The 21046-nt window shown below is 46.6% G+C and overlaps 1 protein-coding gene across 1 annotated transcript in view; it reads left to right on the top strand.

Annotated features, from left to right (window-relative positions):
• Positions 1–396: 396 nt before the first annotated feature.
• Positions 397–21046, top strand: part of NDUFA4L2 (NDUFA4 mitochondrial complex associated like 2) — a 33852-nt gene continuing 13202 nt past the window's right edge. Inside the window, exons 1-2 of the mRNA XM_081851904.1 lie at positions 397–629; positions 14945–15033. Coding sequence (XP_081708030.1) covers positions 528–629; positions 14945–15033 — 191 coding nt within the window. The 5' untranslated portion in view covers positions 397–527. The remainder of the gene's footprint in view (positions 630–14944; positions 15034–21046) is intronic.

Genomic DNA, 21046 nt, shown 5'->3' with positions numbered 1-21046 from the left:
GCAAAAAGTCTACCCAGGTTTCACTAGTCTAAGCAAGTTTCCCTAGAAGTAGCATATAATTGGAAGGCACCGCGAGGGTAATCTAGTCCAACCCCCTGCAAGGAGGACTTTTGGGCCCACAACCCTGAGACTGAGAGTCTCCTGTTCTACCTTCTAAGCTCCCTGTTCCACGCCACGGGAGTTTCTCCTTGGGGAACTAACTGATCAGCCCAATGAATCATAGGGCTGTCTACCACTGCAATGCAGGAGTCTTTTGCCCAACAGGGGACTCGAACCCAGGACCTGATATTAAGGGTCTCGTGCAGACACTCTGGCCTCACAAGTAGACCCCCTCCTCCACCAGCTGAATAAAAGAAACTTTCCTCTCCCTCCCGCTCTTGTTTTGCCTGAGGTCCCCCAACTTCCCTCCCGTGGTCCCGGCGCCTGCCTCCCTCGCCCGCCCGCCCGCCCTCCCCGCGGGTCCCGGAGGCGGGCGCAGACGCTGCTGGGACGCGCTGGGCTGCTGTGGAGCCGCCGGAGCCGAGGAGATGGAAGGCGAGGAAGCCAGCGCAACTGCCCGGCCCGGCCCCGGAGCGAAGGGCGCCCCTCTGAGGGGCAGATTCTCCCGGCAGCTCAAGAGACATCCAGGAGTGAGTCACCTCTTTGCCGCTTGACCCCTTAGCCTAAGATTAGTGACCCCCAACCCCACTCCCCCGCCTACTTGCACAGTAGCCCCAAACCCTCAGCACCCACAACCCTAAACCTCTATCTCCTTCTCTCGCCGCCCCCGGCACAGAAAGTGCTGCTGAGCATCGCCGCCTTCCCCGCCGCTGCAGGCAGAAAGTCGCCAGGTGCAGCTTCCCCCTAATAAAGAGATCCAGCTTTCCTCTTATCACTTTGTCTCTACGGTTGGGGGAGAGAGAAGCTGCACCAGCCCGCTTGCTTGCTTGCTCCTTTGCCTTCCCCACACCCGGGAGGCACAGGAACCTGCTTTTGTTTGTTTTTAAATGGAAATGAAACGTGAGAACCAGCCCCCTCCATTTCCCCTATCCCAAGGAGCGAGGTGTTCCAGGTTTCTTTCTTCCACGCTCCCCTTCTCTGTCAGGCTCCCACTCCTACCTTCCTATGGGGAATGGCAGCAGCGCAGCAGGAGAGCAGTGACTGCGCGCAAGGTCCCAGGTTCGATCCCCAACATCTCCAGGCAGGGCAGGGAAGACGCCTTGCCCGAAACCCTGCAGAATCCCTGCTCTTCAGGGCTCTGCAACACTTGCCTTTTGCCCTGGACTTCCTAGGCAAAGATCTGCACTTTCCCACCCGTGTCGGAGTACTTTCCTTTTTCTTTTTGCCCCGCAGCTTTCCCCTGGAAAACCCGCTCTTTGCCGCTGAATCAGAGCCAAAGGCAATTCGGGTTTTCCACAATGGTAAAGAGCAGGTTTTCATGGGGAAAGCATCAGAACAAAAACCAACCAACCAACGAACCCTTGGACCTGGACCTAGAAAGCCTTGAGCTATAACTAGAAACACAAAGCAAAGGTAACTGTGGATGAGCCCTCAGTGTTAACAGTGATGTGCTGGATGGACACAAGGGTCTGACTTGGTAGATGGCAGCTTCCCGCGTCCCTCTACCCCCAGCCACGTTTGAGCCTTATCCTATAACCTCTAACCCTATAAAGACACTATAAAGACTCTAACCCTAACTCTTTGCATTCAAGAGGAGCATCTCATCCCTAGCTGCTTCCTTCTAAGCCCACTCAGGAGAAAATATACCTGCTTCCTCTGCTAGCCAGATTCCTACCAAGCCCTAGTGATGCAGTTAGGTAGTTGTAGACCATAGGTGCTGGCTCCTAGGGGCTGAAGCACTTGCAGACCCACCATGGTGGGGTTTTTTTGAGGGGGCCTTTTTTTCTTTTTTTTTCTTTTTTTTTTTTTTTTTTTTGTTCAATCATCCTCAGAAGCTGGTGCCTCTGCTATATAGTCATAGTGGGGCTGAATTCCCAACAGCCCCAGCCAGAATAGCCAGCGGTCAGGGATGATGAGAACCGTAGCCTCAAAATATCTGAAGACAAGGCTGGTGCAGGAGGACCACAAAATGGCACCCCCACTTCCCCACCTGGGAATAAGGGTTGAGTGAAGATCTGCACCAGGAACAAGGAGGAAATGAAGATCTACATCAGGATCTGCTGCCAGTGGTCTAGGAGGGAGGGTGCGGTGGGTGCAGGCTGCCTCGGGTGTCATCACTGAGGGGGGTGACAAAGTGGCAGAAATATGTGTTTTTGAATAAATAACTCCCGCACCCACCACACGCCCCTTCTTACGCTGCTGCAGGAGCCCTCTCCCCTCGAGTGATTTCCAGAAACCAGAAGCATTGCTGGCTCCAACTTTTCAGGCAGAGCACAGCCTTTATGGCTAGTAGCCTTCGACAGCCCTTGCCTCCATGAATCTGCCTAATCCAGAGGCATAGCTAGGTGAGGTGGGGGGCACTGGGGGCCACACCGTGGGGCCTGCAGCAGGCCTGAGCCACACCTCTCTCCTGAGGGGGAGGCGGCAGGTGGACTGCCTGCAAGCTCCGTGCTGCTTTTTCAAGCAGCGCAGGGCTTGCGTCTGCCCACCGCCTCAGCCGCTCTGCTATTGAGGGGGTGGCTGTGGAGAGGCTCCATGCAGCGTGCCCTGCCTTGGATCACCCCACCCTCATGGGCAGCTTGCCCCGCCACCATGGGCGACTCGCTCCGCCCCCAGCTGCAGGGCGTGCGCACCGCCCCAGGCACCCGAGTGGCTAGCTATGCCGCTGTCTGCTGCCCTGTCTGGATCACCTTGCCTCATGGGTGGGCCGGCCCCGTCAGAAGGGCCCCTAGATTCCCTATCCCTATTTTAAACTCTGGACTTTATGCCACTGCCTACCATTAGGGTTGCCATATTTCAAAAGTAAAATCCAGGACCCCCCAAAAGTTGTTGAGCTTGAAAACCTCAATTTTTTCAATTGACTTACCTAAGATCCAGAACAAATCTCGCGTGCCCCCCAGGTAAATCCAGACATATGGCAGCCCTACCCACCATATAACAATCCCCTGATTCTTTTGAGGGTGGGGGCATGACTGTTTAAAGTGACATAATTGTGCTTTGACTGTATAGGGCAGGTGGGTAGTTTCATGGGATTCAAAGGCATCTTTCTTTCTCTCTTTCTCCCAAAAATATTTATTTATTTACTTGGTAGCCCAGGCTTTTGAGCGTTTCTCTCCCTCCACCCATAGAGGCAAGCTTATGCATATTTAATTCTTGGTAGTTTGTTCCCTAACCCTAGATGTCCGTGGACGGCTGGCGCGCAATTGGCAAGAGGGGAGATTTGATGTGTTGTTATTTACCTTGTTATATCGGATGTCTCTAAGGGGTTTTTCAACACTCTAAGAATAAATCAACACACAGCAGGTTCCGATTCACCCCCCCCCCCATCAAATTCGAAAGCCAGCTTAAGGTGGTTCCCCGCCCCCATCTTTCCCCTCATATGTTGTGATCTAACTGTTCCCCCCACTTCAGAAATTTCAGTGACAGAATGGAAAACCTACAACCCACCCCAACCCACCCACCCCCTTTATCCCGCCTCCCAAAGCCATTGTCTCGCTTTCCATCAAAAATTCATGACAGGGATTTTGTTTACAAATATGAATAAACCCTGATAAATTATATATGCCCATGAGGCCTTGATATAAATACAATTTCCCCTCTCACAGGCTAAAAATGGGGGAGGGGGGAGATGGACTTGCCTGAGCTGCCTACACATACAGAGAGAGAGAGAGAGAGAGAGAGAGAGAGGGGGGAGGGGAGAATAAAGGAGCACAGCTTTTCCATTCCATACAGGGAAGGATACATAAACACTTAAATCCAGATTTTCTCTTAAAGGTTACTGGTTTTCGCTTGCTATAGATCTGCACTTGGTCTCATCCGAGGAATTTTATTCAAGCATTGGCAAATGGACAATCTAACCAACCTCCTAGAGACAATCTAACTCTCGGAACAACCCCACCCCACACCTCTAGACCACAACCACTCTCAGCAAACAGCATCCTGGAAGGTCCGTTTATCTCTCAGAATCCACCAGTTCCCACAACATAGATGTCCCAAACAGTGCTAACAGCAGGTTGCAGTTAACATCTGCTGAGAAGTGCTAAAAGAAAATAAAAGATGGGGGGAGATAGAAGAAAAAAGAAATGCTGTCACTATAACACCCACCCACCAGTATTTGGGGTACCTTCAAACTGTCACTATTTTGCAGGAGAGCTTCAGGTCCATACTGGGAAATTTAGGCTTGTGCAATTGAAGCAGATTAAGGGGCTCTTTCACCCTGGTGCAACAAATCTAATAATAATAATAATAGACTTTTTGCAGGTAGGGAAATGACAACAAAATGCATTGAAAAGTGTGAGATGAATGAATGATTAATAGGAAGATGTGTATGAACAATAGGGTTATAACTTTTTTTTACAACCTCATGTTCCTGTATCTTAGTTAGATGAATTTTTGCCTAAAAACAAAGGAATTAACTGTAATTTCCAAATCTTTTGAAAAAAGGTCACCCCAAAATCAATAAATTGATTTTTGTATACCGTATATAACAGTATAATGTATTATGTAATTATTACATAATAATGTTAATTATGTATTAAAATACAGGAAAAATAGAGCTTGCAATTTTTCTAATACTTGTACAATGTTTTGTACATTGTACATCACTTCTTATTGCTTAGAATAAGTCGAGGTTGCAGTTTGTCTCTGTTTCTGCTGCAAGCACCATAAAGTTTCCACATCACTTTGATTGTGTGTTCTGCGCACTTCTTGGTATCTGGAGTATGGATGGCTCCGGCTTCCAGTGGTTCTCCATACCCATAATGTGTTTTTTTTTGGTAAGGTTTCAATATTTTTGACAGGTTCTTGAACTCATTTTCATTGAGTAGTAACATTAGATACATGGTGATTCCACCTTTTCATTTCAGGGTGATATTTTTCACAAATGAGAAGAATTAGTCCCTTTTTTAGTGTTTTTAAGCAAAAGAACATTCCTTTATGATACAGGAATTATTATTTTTTAAGTCAAAAAGTTATAACCAGGGGCAGAGGAAGGGGGTGCAGTGGGGGCGGACCGCCCCAGGTGTCACCACTGAGGGGTGTGACAAAATGCACTCACCGCGGGGCCTGTAGCGCAGCCGAGCCAAGCATCTCTCCTAGTGACGCGGTGGCTTGAGCGCCCGCAGGCTCTGCGCTGCCCCAAATGATCTGCCTGCTGCCTACCCCTCTGCTGCTGGTTATAACCCTAATGAACACCCTGCAAGGGAATCAGGATGAATGCAGGGCAAATGCTCGTTGTCGTCAAAGCTCCCTGCAAACAAATCAGAACAAATGCTCAATACAGACTGAACATACAGTCATATCCTACTCAGAGAAGACCCACTGAAAATGAAAAAAACCACCTTAAGTTGATCTTATCTATTCATTTCAATGGTCTGCTCTGTGTGGAACATAGTCTAACCTCTGCGTATGTTTTTAAAAGCTTTGTGCCAGCAAATCAGGATGGCTGCTGAACAAACAGGTCATCCAGAGGAGCCTTTGGAAGAATTTTGCTTCTGAAATTGTCCCCTCAGTTTTTACACACACACACACACACACACACACACACACACCTGAAGTCACCATTGTTGCAACTCAGATACGGTGGTACCTTGGGTTAAGAACTTAATTTGTTCTGGAGGTCCGTTCTTAACCTGAAACTGTTCTTAACCTGAGGTACCACTTTAGCTAATGGGGCCTTGCCGCGTGATTTCTGTTCTCATCCTGAAGCAAAGTTCTTAACCCAAAGTGCTATTTCTGGGTTAGTGGAGTTTGTAACCTGAAGCGTCTGTAACCCAAGGTACCACTGTATTCACCAAGATTTCCTATTTGGGTAAGCAATTATGGGGGAGTGGGGAAGCAAACAAATTCTAGTGCACATGTGCACCCACTATCAACATTTTAAAAAGGGCATTCCCAAATTCTTCCCACAGAGGCAAAAAGAAGAGAAAAGGAGACAATGATTTACCAGAGACAGATGCTAGAAAACCGGGACTGTCCCTGGGAAATAGCAGCAGTTGGAGAGGGTGCAACGGGTTAACTGTGAGCGCTAAGCTCTGCCTGCCTCTGATAGGTTGAAAGAAGTAGGGGGATTGGTGCAGCCCTGACACACCATCCATTATCCACCATCAGCTGTTCTTTGCACCATCCATGTGGATCAGCATTTTCACCTTGCAACAGCTTCTCCTGCTGCTGTGTGGCTGCACTTCCCAGGGAGCCCAACTGCCTCAGCCTATGATTAATGCCAATTCCACATCTACCGCCAACTGAGAAGGAAGGAAGGAAGGAAGGAAGGAAGGAAGGAAGGAAGGAAGGAAGGAAGGAAGGAAAAGGCTTGCAACCCCAGAACTCTGCTGGTGGTACAGAAACAGAGCAGAAACTTGCCATTGTCACAAAGCAAGGCTGATGAGAAGCAGTAGCTGTGTTGCCTGGTGGTGATGGGATTTTGTGAAGTTCTCTCTCTCAGAGTAGCAGAGACTTGGCACTATAGTTGTCTTGCGCATGTAGAAGAAGAAAAATCTGGACCAGGAGCATGGGCATAGCCAGGATTTATGATAGGGGGCAGGCTTAATGTTAGGGGGGCTGAACCTCAGTTATTTTCATTGATTTACAGTGGTTACATACGCTTCAGGTTACAGACTCCGCTAACCCAGAAATAGTACCTCAGGTTACGAACTTTGCTTCAGGATGAGAACAGAAATCGCGTAGTGGCAGCGCGGCGGCAGCAGCAGCAGGAGGCCCTATTAGCTAAAATGGTGCTTCAGGTTAAGAACAGTTTCAGGTTAAGAATGGACCTCCGGAATGAATTAAGTACTTAACCGAGGTACCACTGTACTCGATCTGTGGGGGCAGGTGCCCCCCCCCCCGGCACGCCCAAAGCCAGGAGAAAAGTCCCACATCCAGTAATTCCTACATGGCAGCCACACTCCTGCACTCTCTTTCCACGACTGGCATCCTTTGCTCTTCTTTCACCATTTTGCCGTCCCCTACTCCTAGGGCAAGGGAAGAGAACAAGGCCAGACAATGTGGGGGCTGTTGGGAGTTGAAGTCCAGTAATAAATGGAGAGCACCACCATGTCTCTAGACTAGAGTTCTCAGCAAAATAAGAACACAGGAAGTTGCCTTATGACAAGACAAACCATAAATCCACCATGCTCAGCACTGTCTGCAATGACATACCACCCAACTTTTTCTGATTGATACCAGGGTGGAATCCACACACATATAAAAAACGCTCTGAAAATGCTTTTTAAAAAAACGTTTTGAAAAATATATTGAATTTGCCATAGCTCATTGTTGCCATCTAGTGTCATATATTGCACTTTAAAGGTAAAGGGACCCCTGACCATTAGGTCCAGTTGTGACCGACTCTGGGGTTGCGCGCTCATCTCGCTCTATAGGCCGAGGGAGCTGGCGTTTGTCCGCAGACAGCTTCCGGGTCATGTGGCCAGCATGACTAAGCTGCTTCTAGCAAACTAGAGCAGAGCACGGAAACGCCATTTACCTTCCCGCCAGAGCAGTACATATTTATCTACTTGCACTTTGATGTACTTTCGAACTGCTAGGTTGGCAGGAGATATTGCACTTTACAACACACTTAAAACGTTTTATTTGCAGCTGTATAGTCGAGTCCCAGGACACACTCCCAGATGAGTAGCGTGCGGTGTTCTTGCCCCTTCAAAGCACTTTTTGGGGGTGTAATCTCATGTGGTGCCCCAAAACACACATTTTTGACTGCTGCACAAGGTCACAGTTCTCCCCAATGCTTGGGGGGGGGGCAAGAGCGCAGCATGAGAGCAAGCAAGATTACAGCACCCAAAATGGCCACCATGACCTCATGTGTAAAAATGGGACACTTGGCAGGTATGCAATGCCTGGCTTTGGCTCTCCAGGGCTTCAGAGAAGGAGTCTTTTCCAGCCCTAACTGGAGATCCCAGGGATGGAGCCTGAGGCCTCTTGCGCGCACAGCAGATGTTCTGTCACTAAAACACAAGTCTTAGTGCCATAGTAAATTGTACTTGCTCTTCCCACCCACCTCTCTACCTTTCCTTTCCTCATTCCCTTTCATTTTCTTTTTCATAATTTGCATTAGGTAATTCCATCAAGTTGGCGGGGGGGGGGGGCACACACATCTGAACACATGCAAAAAGAGGAGTCAGGAAGAAACCTGCACAAGTACTCCAGTCACATCCTCACAAGAATGCAGGAGTCTGGGAGCAATGACGAGCCAGAGACAGGAGAGTGGGCTATGCACGGCCACAACTTTACTGATGACAGCACATCACTGGTTCAGTGCAGCATAGGGCAACGTTCTATCCATTGGGCAGCCTACCCCAGCCTGTCCACAGTAGCATTTCACTCCAGGCCACCTCCGCTGGGATGTGCCTCTCACCAGCCAGCCAGGGCCAGCGGCGCGTTCTGAGCAGGGCTCACCTGAGACAGCCATAGCATGGAAGCATGGCCATCTAGGAACCAGCTCTCTCCCTCCTTCCTGCCCCTGCGGCATTAGTGTGCAACAAGGGCCTGTCACAGAAAGCAAGATCTTCCCTAGGTATTTCCTATAGCTCCTTAAGGAGACCTATGTACCCAAGGCTGCATATTTCAAGAGGTAACATTACCGACACCCGCAAAGCTGTTGAGTTTTTGTGGGTAAAAATAAAAAGGTAAAAGACCCCTGACAGTTAAGTCCAGTTGCAGACGACTCTGGGGTTGCGGCGCTCATCTTGCTTTACAGGCCGAGGGAGCCTGTGTTTGTCCACAGACAGTTTTTCTGGCTCATGTGGCCAGCATGACTAAGCCGCTTCTGGTGAACCAGAGCAGTGCACGGAAATGCCATTTACCTTCCTGCTGGAGCGTTATATATTTATCTACTTGCACTTTGAGGTGCTTTTGAACTGCTAGGTTGGCAGGAGCAGGGACTGAGCAACGGGAGCTCACCCCGTCGCGGGGATTTGAACTGCCAACCTTCTGATCAGCAAGCCCAAGAAGCTCAGTGGTTTAGACTACAGCACCACACACGTCCCCCCAAATACAGTGGTTTTCCATCGTGCTGCCATACATCTGGGTTTTCCCTGACATTTTGCTCCTGACGCCATTTCCCCCACAATGACATTTTTTCACCCAGAAACCAGGACATGTCAGGAATTTTTGTGATGTATGGCAAACCTAGACCTCCCTCACATTGAAGTAAAGCAGCCCTGCTTATCCACGGCCTTGACATCTATCTATCTATCTATCTATCTATCTATCTATCTATCATCTATCTATCTATCTATCTATGTATCTAAGTTTATTTTAAAAATTTGACTAGTGCATCACATAATAACATTTGTAGATTGTTGCTGGATCTGGCCAGTGGCCCATCTAGCCCATCCTGTTTTCACAGTGGGCAACCAGATTCCCATGGGAAGCCTGCAAGCAGGACATGAATGCAGCAGTACTCTCCCCTCTGGGATGAAGACATATGCTGCCTCTGACTGGCTAATAGCCATGGGTAGCCTTCTCCTCCATGAGCTTGTTTAATCCTATTTTTAAGGCATCTAAGTTGGTGCCCACCACCACCTCATGTGTGAGCAAATTCACTAGTTTAGCTATGTGATTGTGGGAAGGACTTCCTCTCATTTTGCCTGCCCTGAATATCCCAACATTCCACTTCACTAGATGCCCCCCGAGTTCTGATGTCCTGAGAAAGGCAGAAAAACCTTTCCCTGTCCTCTTTCTCCGTGCCATGCATAATGTTATACAAGCCTATTCCTCACCTTTTCTCTGAACTAATATAGGGAGCAGTCTCACTGCGGCTGCTACTACCACCAGCTTCCTATCTTGTTGCATCCCTTAAAAACTAGCACCCTTTGCTAAGCCTTTAGAAAACACAGAAGAGGACAATCTGAGAGCCTTCATGGCTAAATTTAAATATTAAGCGGCCCTCATGCTTTGTTTACACAACATTTTCTGAGATACTTTTTGGAACTCACACTTCAAAAAGCTTTTGAATGGGGTGGGTTGAGGTGGAACAACTTGCATCCTCTGAAATCCTGGAGAACAGGAAAGCCGTTTGGAAAACCTATCAGTGCAACATTCTTCTATCCTCTGCATGGCTCACATGCCCACTGCCATAGTGCCACAGCAGCTTTCTTCCCAGTGGCAGCCAAATTCATACGTTTATCCCCAGTGAGTTGCCCATCCTCAGATGTTCCCCCAGAATTAATAACCCAGAAGACGCCAGCAGCAGATGGTGAAATACGTCTGTAATCCCTGACTCTCTGCAGAGGTGCCAGAAGTCCCTGGGACTGTGGCGTCATTCTTTATTATCCGGTGTGTTTCAGCTAGAAGCCACTGCCAGGTCCACCTGGCATGGGGCCGGCACACAATGTGAAAAAAGGAAAATCATTATTTCTCGACAACTCTAACCTCCTGAATCGCACCTGGCGTCTGCTGAAAGTTGGATGCGCCAAAGGGTGTGAGGTGGGGAGGGTAGCTGTGCCTCAGACTGATCATGCTGAGATGTTAAAAGAAAATGGGGAAATGAATGGGAGGCTGCCTGGTCACAAGCAAAGTTGTGGGGTTCATGGTGGCCAAATTATTCTAGATTCCAGAAGGATGCCAACAAGTCTCCCAATGGGAGATTAAGAATGGATAGGAACCCAGGAAGCTGCCCTGCCTTATACCGAGTCAGACCATCAAGCTCATGGCAGTGGCTGCTCAGGAATGCTCCTTCAGGAATGGATCTTTCCAAGTCCTACCTGGAGGTGCTGGCGATTGAACCTGGGACCTTCTACATGCAAGGCAGGTACTCTACTGCTGAGCCATGGCCCTTTCTGGACTGGAATAAAATATTCCATGATGGGAATAAAACCTATGAATCCTTATTCCCAACCCTTTCTTTCCCCTTGTGTTACATCAACCCTCAGAGAAAATTATGTGAAGTGACATTTTTTTTGGGGGGGGAATCTTAGAACAAAATATCTTTGGGATATATACCCCAACAGATAGAGCTTTCAGTACCTGGATTCCTAGCCCTGTCAAAGATCACAGCCCGTAATCAATCAGAAAACTCATATTTATGTGAATGCCTTGCCCCTCTACTTCCCAGATTCCACTCTGTGTTCTGGGGTAGGCAATGTTTTGATTTGCTTCTATGGCAATAGTTAGGATTATAAACTCCTGGCTATTTGTTTCCTAGAGGGCAGGGGGGGAGACACAGAGGTTCATTATGCTCCAAACATCTAGCTGGGCATGAGGGGCCAGTGCAATTTGGGAAAGGTCAAGCGGCTGCTGTATCTGTTTGGATTGAGGCTTTGCACCTTCAGCCTCCTGGGGATTCATATAGCAGGCTAGGAAGGAAATTACCTTGGAATTGGATACAAAAGCTGTTGGCGTTCAGGGCAGCTTCGTTAAATAGGGATGGTAGCTGGAGCCCAAGAGGCAAGCAAACGTAAACATTTTGTGTATGTGGGTGTGCACGTGTGTTGTAGGGATTTGGAGAGAAGTGTTGCTGTAGAAAACAGCCTCAGAATCAAACTATTGGCAGGCAGAGTATTCAGCACTGGACATCAGCTGGAAAGCAAGCAATAGTGCATCAGATAGTGGAAATAGGATTGTTCCCCTTGCTGTATGTTCCACAGTAGTCTCTGATCAAACCAGTTTTGCAGGCTTTTGTGACACTACCCAAATCTGCAAAACCTGTTTACCAGAGGCAAAAGTTGGGATGGGGTACACAACATGAAAAGCAACCATACTCTATCATATCACTTTCAACACTCTTAAAAGCAGCAGTCATCTGTGTCGAGCCTTATGCCCCATTCCAAACCACCAGCAGCAACCAGTAATGCCCAGCTTGACTGGTTGAGAATACTTAGCTGGGAGTATTTGGGATGGACATCTCCAGAAGGTGATGCTCCACCCTATGGACCCTCCAATGTGGGGTGTCAAAGGTCAGCCTTATACCTCATGCTGTTTAACACCTACATGAAACCACTGAGTAGGATCATCCGGGAATTTGAACGGCATTGTCATCAATATGCAGATGAAACACCTCTCTATTTATCCTTTGCATCTGCAGCTGTGGCAGTAGATGGTCTAGACTCAGTGATGGACTGGATAAATGCTGGTTAAACTGAAGCTCCATCTGGTTCTTTTGACTGTACTAGTGGGGTCAACCTGTTTTAGGTAGGGTTGCATTCCCTCTAAAGGGGCTGGTGCTCAGTTTGGGGGTTCTTCTGGATCCACTATGGTCACTCAAGGCACAAGTAGATCTGGTGTCATGAAGTGCTCTCCTTCAGCTTCAGTTGGTGGCCCAGCTGTGGCCCTGACTAGATATTGAAGGCAAGCAAAGAGAAAATATTTCTTTACAAAATACAGTGGTACCTTGGGTTACATACGCTTCAGGTTACAGACTCTGCTAACCCAGAAATATTACCTCGGGTTAAGAACTTTGCTTCAGGATGAGAACAGAAATCATGCTCTGGCGGCGCGGCAGCAGCGGGAGGCCCCATTAGCTAAAGTGGTGCTTCAGGTTAAGAACAGTTTCAGGTTAAGAACGGACCTCCGGAACAAATTAAGTACTTAATCCAAGGTACCACTGTACATGGGGGAAAGCAAGGGTGCAGCTATGCCTCCTGACCAGTAGAAAACTTTCTCTACCGCTTAAATGGAATACACAGGAGGAAACGGTGAAATCAGCTATGATTAAATGGGCACAGGATATCGGTCATGACATTATGTTTGCTGACTGGGAACAGTTGTGGACCACTGGTGTTAAGTTTACGGCATGTAATGCCTTAAAAGAAAATATAATGAAAATGATCTACAGGTGGTACATGACTCCAGTCAAGCTTGCAAAAATTTACCATTTGCCCAATAATAAATGTTGGAAATGTAATGAGAACGAAGGTACCTTTTATCACCTATGATGGACCTGCCCGAGGGTGAAAGCATTCTGGGAAATGATCTATAATGAAATTAAGAAAGTCCTTAAATGGGCATTTACCAAGAAACCAGAGGCTTTTCTCGTGGGCATGGTTGGCCAATTGGTGCCAAAGAAGGATAGGACTTTCTTTATGTATGCTACTACTGCAGCAAGAATTCTTCTGGCAAATTATTGGAAGATGCAAGAACTACCTACTCTTGAAGAATGGCAGACAAAGGTGATTGACTTCATGGGACTGGCAGAGATGACCGGCAGAATTCATGACCAGGAGAAAGAGGCAGTGGAAGAAGACTGGAAGAAATTTAAAATATATCTTAAAAACTGTTGTAAAATTGAGGAGTGTTAAGATGTCAAGGGGTAAGAAGCAGAGAACTACAGCTGTAATTAACAAATTTATGGGAATTTAATGAAGGGAACTAAATGGATAAATTGACTAAAGGGTTGCTAAAAAATTTTAAAATAAGGATGCAGCGAAAGGGAGGTAAGGGGAAGTCGATTGAAAGAAGTTACAAGAAAATAAGATTATGAATTTATTTATCTTTGATTTGTTTATGTTTGTTTGTATGTTGTGATGTGTTTGTTCTTTAATTATGTGTTTTAAAAACTGAATAAAAATTATTATAAAAAAAAGAAAACTTTCTCTACCATGTCCTCTATATCAGCATTTAAGATTTAATCATGCATTGCCCATGTACTTTCAGACTGTTGTAACCATATGGACCAGGAACTTTTTATATATTAAAAAAGTTGAAAGATGCTGAAATTTTAAATTGCATTTTAACCTGTATTTAAAATTGCCCCCCCCCCAATTATGTTTTTATTGTAATTTTACTGGTATTAGCCGCCCTGAGCCCAGCTCTGGCCGGGGAGAGCGGGGTATAAATAAATTTTATTTTATTATTATTATTATTATTATTATTATTATTATTATTATTATTACTAAATTGTTAGAATGATTATTCCTCTCCAGAAGGCCGTATCCCTATATTCTGTGTTAATTAAACCTCATTCCACAATCTGGTTCCTGTAAAGAGGAAACCAGTTGGATCTCACCAGACAGCAGGCTCCATGTCTTGGGTGCCACAGTGGGCAAGGCCCTTCACCACACTTTCACAACAGTGACACTTAAGACAGTGGGAGGATATGCTAAAGGGCTGCCCACTTCCTTGTCCTCAATGGATGGCAGGACTGTGTGGAAGGAGACATTCCTGTAGGAATGCCTGTACCAGAAATAAGCATTAATCCATTAAGCATTCCTCAATGACATTGAGGAAGGAAGGAAGGAAGGAAGGAAGGAAGGAAGGAAGGAAGGAAGGAAGATTGGATTGGGGTGTGAGGAAGAAAACTCAGTGTGAACAAAAGAGGTCAAGAATGGGTAAGTGGGTTGATAAAAATCAATCTGAGTTGGATGGAGAAGTGCAAAAGTGAAGATACTAAGTGTATCACAATAAATAATGGCTTTCATTTACCAGACAAAGGTGCTCATCTTCTCATCTCCCACAAATAGCAACCACAGCTCCATCAGTTACATCGCTGTTGACAAAACGCCCCTCATAACCATCTCCCTCAGGGCTCAGCAGGCAGAGGGAGAAAATACATGCTTCCTTCTACTGCCCCTAGAATTCCCCACTCACCCACCAATATGATCCAATATCCAGTGTTAAGAGGCCTTGCTCTCCCCCATCCCGGGAGGTATGGGGAGTGGCAGGCAATTTCTCATCCCCAGATCCAATTCCTCCCCTAGATATGTCTATTTTTCTCCCCCTCTTTTAATTCAGTCACTCAAACTGACAGCTACACTGTGTACTAGAGCTTGGCTATACGATTGCTGTGCCATATTTTCCCTGTAAATCTCCTGATGTGTCAGGGCTCCCTTTAACTCCCCAGTCCCCCTGATAAATATTCATTTTATTTACGTATTTTTCATCTCTCTCTCTCCAGCTCATCCCCCTCATTGGCTTCATTGGACTCGGACTGGGCAGCGCTGCCCTCTACCTTTTGAGGCTGGCCATCTACAGCCCGGACGTCAGGTACGTTTCTGGAGGGAGATCACTACTCAGTTGCAAAGAGAATGAGTTAGTCGCAGCATAGTCACAGGAATCATCATCAGTTTATTCGTATGCCACTTTCCTGTGCTAAACCATGCTCAGAACGACTCACATTCGCAAAGTTCACAGAATAAAATATAATAACATTTCCAGATCATTCACTGATAGTTGCAAAACATAAATAAAATACAGATAGTAATAGGCCTGATGCTATTAATAGACCTGTGTGGATTTGTAATGCTTTGTTCACTCATTTATGGTAGGGCATCCACACAATACCATCATTCAATCATAGTCTTTTTTAAAAAAAAAATAATATTTATTAACCGACCAATCAAATCAAATCAAATCACATCACATAAATTCCAAATTACAAAGCTGAATTTTAAATTTTTTGTTGGGGGTACCCATATTTCAAGTTCCGAATGGGATTCCAATCATCTTCTTACTGCTGCGTTAATATCCACAAATCTGTCCAAATAATGTTCATATTTCTATCCAGTCCTATCTTGCTGTTCCCACGTCTCATCTTATTCATATATTTTTCTTTTTTCTTTGTGATCTCTTCTGATAATCTCCTTAAGCAAGTAAACACCAGTTATAATCCTGTGTGAATTTTTCCGTTCATCCAATCACCATATCGAGATGGTTTCCATATATCATCACTTCCATAAATAAAAGCACTCTTTCCATCATTAAACTTCGCAAATCTGTCACCTTCTTTTAGTCCTCTGAGGAGGCTCGCCCGCAATATGAAAGCAGATCCATTCCTCCTCCCAGACATAAGTCTTTCGACAGAACTTTCCACAATGGCGACGCTGTTTTTTACTGCATCATCCCAAAGCTCTTATACTTTCCACGATCTCCTTAAAACATGCTTTTGGTTAGAAAATTATCTCCACACAGTCTTAAATCATCAGCTTAGATCATTTAAGCGGCATTTCTGACTTGTGGGGGGGGGATTCTTGGTTAATCACATAGAGAAAAGAAAGGAAAGTTCCCCCCCCCCCATCCAGTCCCGTTGCCGACATACCGAGCCTTGGTGTATCTTCTCATGATATATTCCTGTTTATCCAACCCGTCATCTTTCTCAGAGATCTCTTCAATTAGCAGTCTTTACTCCCCATTCTTCCTTGAAATATGTGCATTAGCTTCCTCCTAATTGTTTCTTTTGAAGTTGCTGCAGCTAGAGGCGCGAATCAGAGACAGCGTTCAGGAGAGCCGAGGTCCACACAAGGGCTTTCTGCCTAGTGCCCCCACCCCCTCGAGTTCGGGGGTGGTATAGGGCACAGCAGGCAAGGGCAGTCCCCCCCACTTGCTTGGGGGGGCCAGGAGGCTGCTTACTCCCATCACAGCCTCTTAATTACCTCGTGTGGGTCGGAGAGATGTTATTGTCGGCCATCTTCCAATGCGCCCCTAGTGGCACCCCATCATTCAATCATAGTCATCCGGAATTCTCCCTGCGCTTCTTCCCACTTTTTCCCCCCCAGACCAGGGGGACTTATTTTTCAGAAGAAATGGAAGGGTAGTGCCCTCTCTACAGGTGCAGCCAGTGGTTCCCCCCCCCCCAAGAAAAATAGGTGCTGCTACACATCCATGCCCCTCACCCCCTTCCCCTGTCACCACTTGCCTGTCCACCCACCCCCTTTCTCCCTCGCTTGTGGCTGCAGGCCTAGCCTCCCAGAGGTGCTTTGGCACCAGCCTTTAACTATCGCCAAAGCACCTCTTATGATCACCTGGAAGACTCTTTGGCGATCATGAAAGAGTGATGTCACTAGACATAGATGGAAGTGACCAAGTAATTCTAGCATAATGTTTAGCTGAGGGTATCACCATATGTTTCAATAGTTTTTAAAGAAACAGATCCATGTTCTCAAAATTATGTCAAGAAGGTCTAGCCAGTGCTTAATTTTGAAGGGAAAGGGTGCCTCTGATTAATAATAATAATAATAATAATAATAATAATAATAATAATGTATTTCTACTCCACCCATCTGGCTGGGTTTCCCCAGCCACTCTGGAAGGCTTTCAACAGAACATTAAAAACAGAATAAAACTTCAAACATTAAAAGCTTCCCTAAAGAGGGCTGCCTTCAGATGTCTTCTAAAAGTCAGGTAGTTGTTTATTTCCTTGACATCTGATGGGAGGGCGTTCCACAGGGTGGGTGCCACTACCAAGAAGGCCCTCTGCCTGGTTCCCTGTAACCTTACTTCTCGCAGTGAGGGAATGGCCAGAAGGCCCTCGGCGCTGGACGTCAGTGTTCGGGCTGAATGATGGGGGTGGAGACGCTCCTTCAGGTATACTAGATGTACTGTCTGCCTTGGGAAGGAAGCCCTGCTCAACTGCTCAGCGGTAAGTGAAAGAGGCTTTGTACATGTCCAGAGTACTTTTCTTATTTATTTATGCACATCTGCATCTTTAAGGAAACTAACTTGCCACAGATGTGTGGGATGTGAAACACAGGAGCAGTCAATTACAACATTCCTAGAGTGTACATGTTTAGACATGGGGAGGGATGTTTGTCCAGCCAGCAGGTAAACTTCCTGTTTCCCTCTGAGCTGGGACAGATTTCCTCTGCATGTGACTAGAGGTGGGTGTGGCCTCACCTGTGCAGGTAATGATAAAAGCAACGGGTAGGGGCAGCCATCTCTCTCTTACCTCTCTTGCCTCTCTTCCATCGAACAAGCAATATCTACTAAGCTAAAGATGGCCTCTTGGCTCCCAGCCAAGAGAGGAGAAAGGGACTATCTTCTTATAAGATAGAATCCAAATGTATATTACTTTATTAAGCTTTAAGTCTGCCTTCTGGGATCTGATGTGAACAGAATGTGAGTAAACTCTTTTTATACTTTTGTAAAGGACTGTGTCGTGTCTTCTATTTTAAGAGGGAATAAGGGAAAATTACCAGAATGATTATTATAGAGGCTTAAGCAAGCCTGAGCAAATGCTGCCGTTGAAAAGTTAAGATAAAGGGGAATGTTTTACTCTGCTGATATTTTGGGAACTTGTTAACACAAGTTGGATAAGGATATAATCAGTCAATATATCCTCTCCTGCATCCCTGAACATTCCCACAAGATGAAGCAGCCATCAAGTGTACAGCAAACAGGTCTATAGTAATCAAGCAACGTACATGTGTGAACTATAGAGCTACATCTCCCAACCCCATCATTCCAGCACTGCTTTCCACATTGCAGCGGAGCAGAGTCTGACACCATTGCAAGCCCTTGCGCAGTCCCAATAACTGGTTGTTCCATTCTGCTATTGGGACCCTGTAGTTCCCCAATAGCATACTGGCAAATAGCCAAGGTGGAACTAATGGATGGATTTGCAGTTTGCACCTGTGCAAAACTGCCCTGGAAAAAAATGGAGGAAGGAACAGCAAAGGGGCAAATGGCTATTCATCCCTCTCTCTCAGTTGCCTGTGCCTGCCTGCCAAACACCAGGCCGCTGCGCCTCTGGCAAGTGCACCGTGAGTCACCCTTTGAAGATGCCTAATGCTTTTATAATATCTGTTTGCTTCTGCTAAAACTATCATTGATTCAATTTGACACCATCTGCCCAGGGCACTTAGCAAAGCAATTATCAGCTCTAGAGCCCCTGTGCCTGGGATTGAGCTGTGCACACAACACTTGAACAGACGTCCGGGGATGTTCACCAGCCTCTTAACAGGCATTGGCAAAGCCAGCTCTAGATTTTTGTAGGGCCCTCCATGGGCCCTCCTAGTCCCATTGCGCCCCTAGACAAGAGAAGACCATGTCCTAGAGAATGTACAGTGTGCTTTTCCTTTCCACTGTGTAACCACAGTCAGCTTCAAAAGCCAGGAAATAGGGGGAGGGACTTCCAAGGCAAAGGCGGTTATTTCCACCACTCATGTCATCAGTTTCTATTTATTATCTGTGTAGATCTGAACCCAAATCCCCTATGCTAGGGTGGTCAGGGAATTGTAGCACCTCTCTCTCTCTCTCTCTCTCTCTCTCTCTCTCTCTCGTTCTCTTTCTCATGCCCCCTACCCTCTCTGTGTAGTGGAAACTGGGGCTAATCCCCTTAACAGTTTCTGAGTCCTCCCAGCAAAGGTCTGTCACTACTAACTGCTGGTTCTGGCCAAAGCAATGAAGGAAAAAATAAAACCCAAGGGTTGCTACCATTGAAATTAATGAACCATAAATGTCTTGGGTCTATTAATTCAAATGGATCTAATCTGAGTAGGACTAACATTGGAAACAACCCCAAGCACGGATGTGGGATGAGGTAAAAGAATCCAGATTTGGTTTCTCTGCCACTGTCAATGCAAGCGCCTTCTTTTATCATCAGTGCCTGATTCCCACATGGAAAGTTTGGTCTCCTGCTTCCTGTCTAGGGCCAAAGTGTTAAAGGAGCAGGAAGGAGTTCATGAGTGTGTGGGAAAGAGTTTCTCGTGGGAACTTTCCTGGCCTTGATCTCCAGGACTGTTTTTTGGGCTTAACCTCTCCCCGTCCCAACCCACATCATGAGCTGCTTGTTCACAAATACCTCAAAGCTAAAATGAAAAACAGCTCTGAGATACTTAATGTTTCAACAACAATCACCCTTAGGAGATGAAATGACAAAGACAGATTCGCCCCGCCCCACCAGCTTAGCTGGTGTCTCTTGAAATCTCATAGTCCTATCTCCAAGATCTGAAAGATCTCAAGCCCTGGTCCACCAATCCTTTTCTCCTTACAGTCAAACCATTGTCTGTTATCTTTTTTTTCTTTTGAACCACAGTGTTTCTTCAGCAGCTCATAGGCATGTCTAAACTACAAACTTGCATCAGTTTTACACCAGAGGGATATCTGTGTTTGTCAGTTGCAGAATCAACAAATATTGCTATGGCAGTTTGATACCTTCTTAAAGAAATGACTTCCTGCAAAGAATCCTGGGGATTGTCATTCAGGAAGATGCTAAATATTCCTCTGGCCCTAAGTCCTGGCCCTAGCCCTGGTTCTAAGCCTTGACCCTAACCCTGGCTCTAGCCCTAGCCCTGGTTCTAAGCCCTAACCTTGCCTGGGTCCTGGTCCTGGTCCTGGTCCTGGTCCTGGTCCTGGTCCTGGTCCTGGTCCTGGTCCTGGTCCTGGTCCTGGCTCTAAGCACTAGCCCTGGCCCTGGCCCTGGCCCTGGCCCTGGCCCTGGCCCTACCTCTACCTCTACCTCCAGGACTTCCATGATGATTGGAGTCTGTAGTGCAGAAATGACCAGCATGTATTCCTCTTGCTAGGAGAGTTGGGCACACTGGAGTTAGAGCCAATACCACACTTTCCCATATTAAATCCTTAAAAGTACCAGAAGAGAGCAGACTAGCTAAGGATGTTCCTCTCCCAAATCGACTGACACTTGCTCCGTATAACCTGCTGCTATGTATTTGATCGGAAGGATTCGAACTGCTGACCTTCTGATTGGCAAGCCCAAGAGGCTCAGTGCCACCCGCATCCCAAGGTAGGGACTGGTAGAGGGACACAGTGTTAAATACATCTCACCACAGACATTAGTAGGTGACCATCTTTAGCTCCTTGCCATGGAATGTTTCATATACTGCAGATCAAGCTGCATTGCTGCCAAAGGCACCAGGCCATTCTGGAGAAGGATGTTGGCTTGTTGGTTGTTTTTTTTATTTGTCTGTGGTGGTAGGCTGCTCTTATTATTGTGTATTGACAGCAGTGTTTTCTGGGACAGGGCTGAGGAAGGACACAATGGAAGAAATATGGGTGGGGAGAGATGGATTCAGGGCTCGCCCAAGACATGCTGCTGCCTGAGGCAAAAAACAATATGGTGCCCTCTGCACATTGACTGACTTGGCAGTTGACTCTTACTTCAGCACTGGCATTCTGCACCACATCTGTGATAGAGAGCCACATTAGGAGACCCAGGACAGACTAGGTGGCAACAAACGAGAATGGCTGTGAGCCTTGGGAGGAACAGCCACCTGTTGCACTTGTCCTATTCGGCCTAATGGTTGGACTAGGCCTGTTATAGATT

The sequence above is a fragment of the Podarcis erhardii genome (assembly GCF_964252035.2).
Source record: "Podarcis erhardii genome assembly, chromosome: 2".
Lineage (NCBI taxonomy): Eukaryota > Metazoa > Chordata > Lepidosauria > Squamata > Lacertidae > Podarcis > Podarcis erhardii.
The sequence above is the reverse complement of the archived record's forward strand: the minus strand, read 5'-3'. Positions and strand labels throughout refer to the sequence as shown.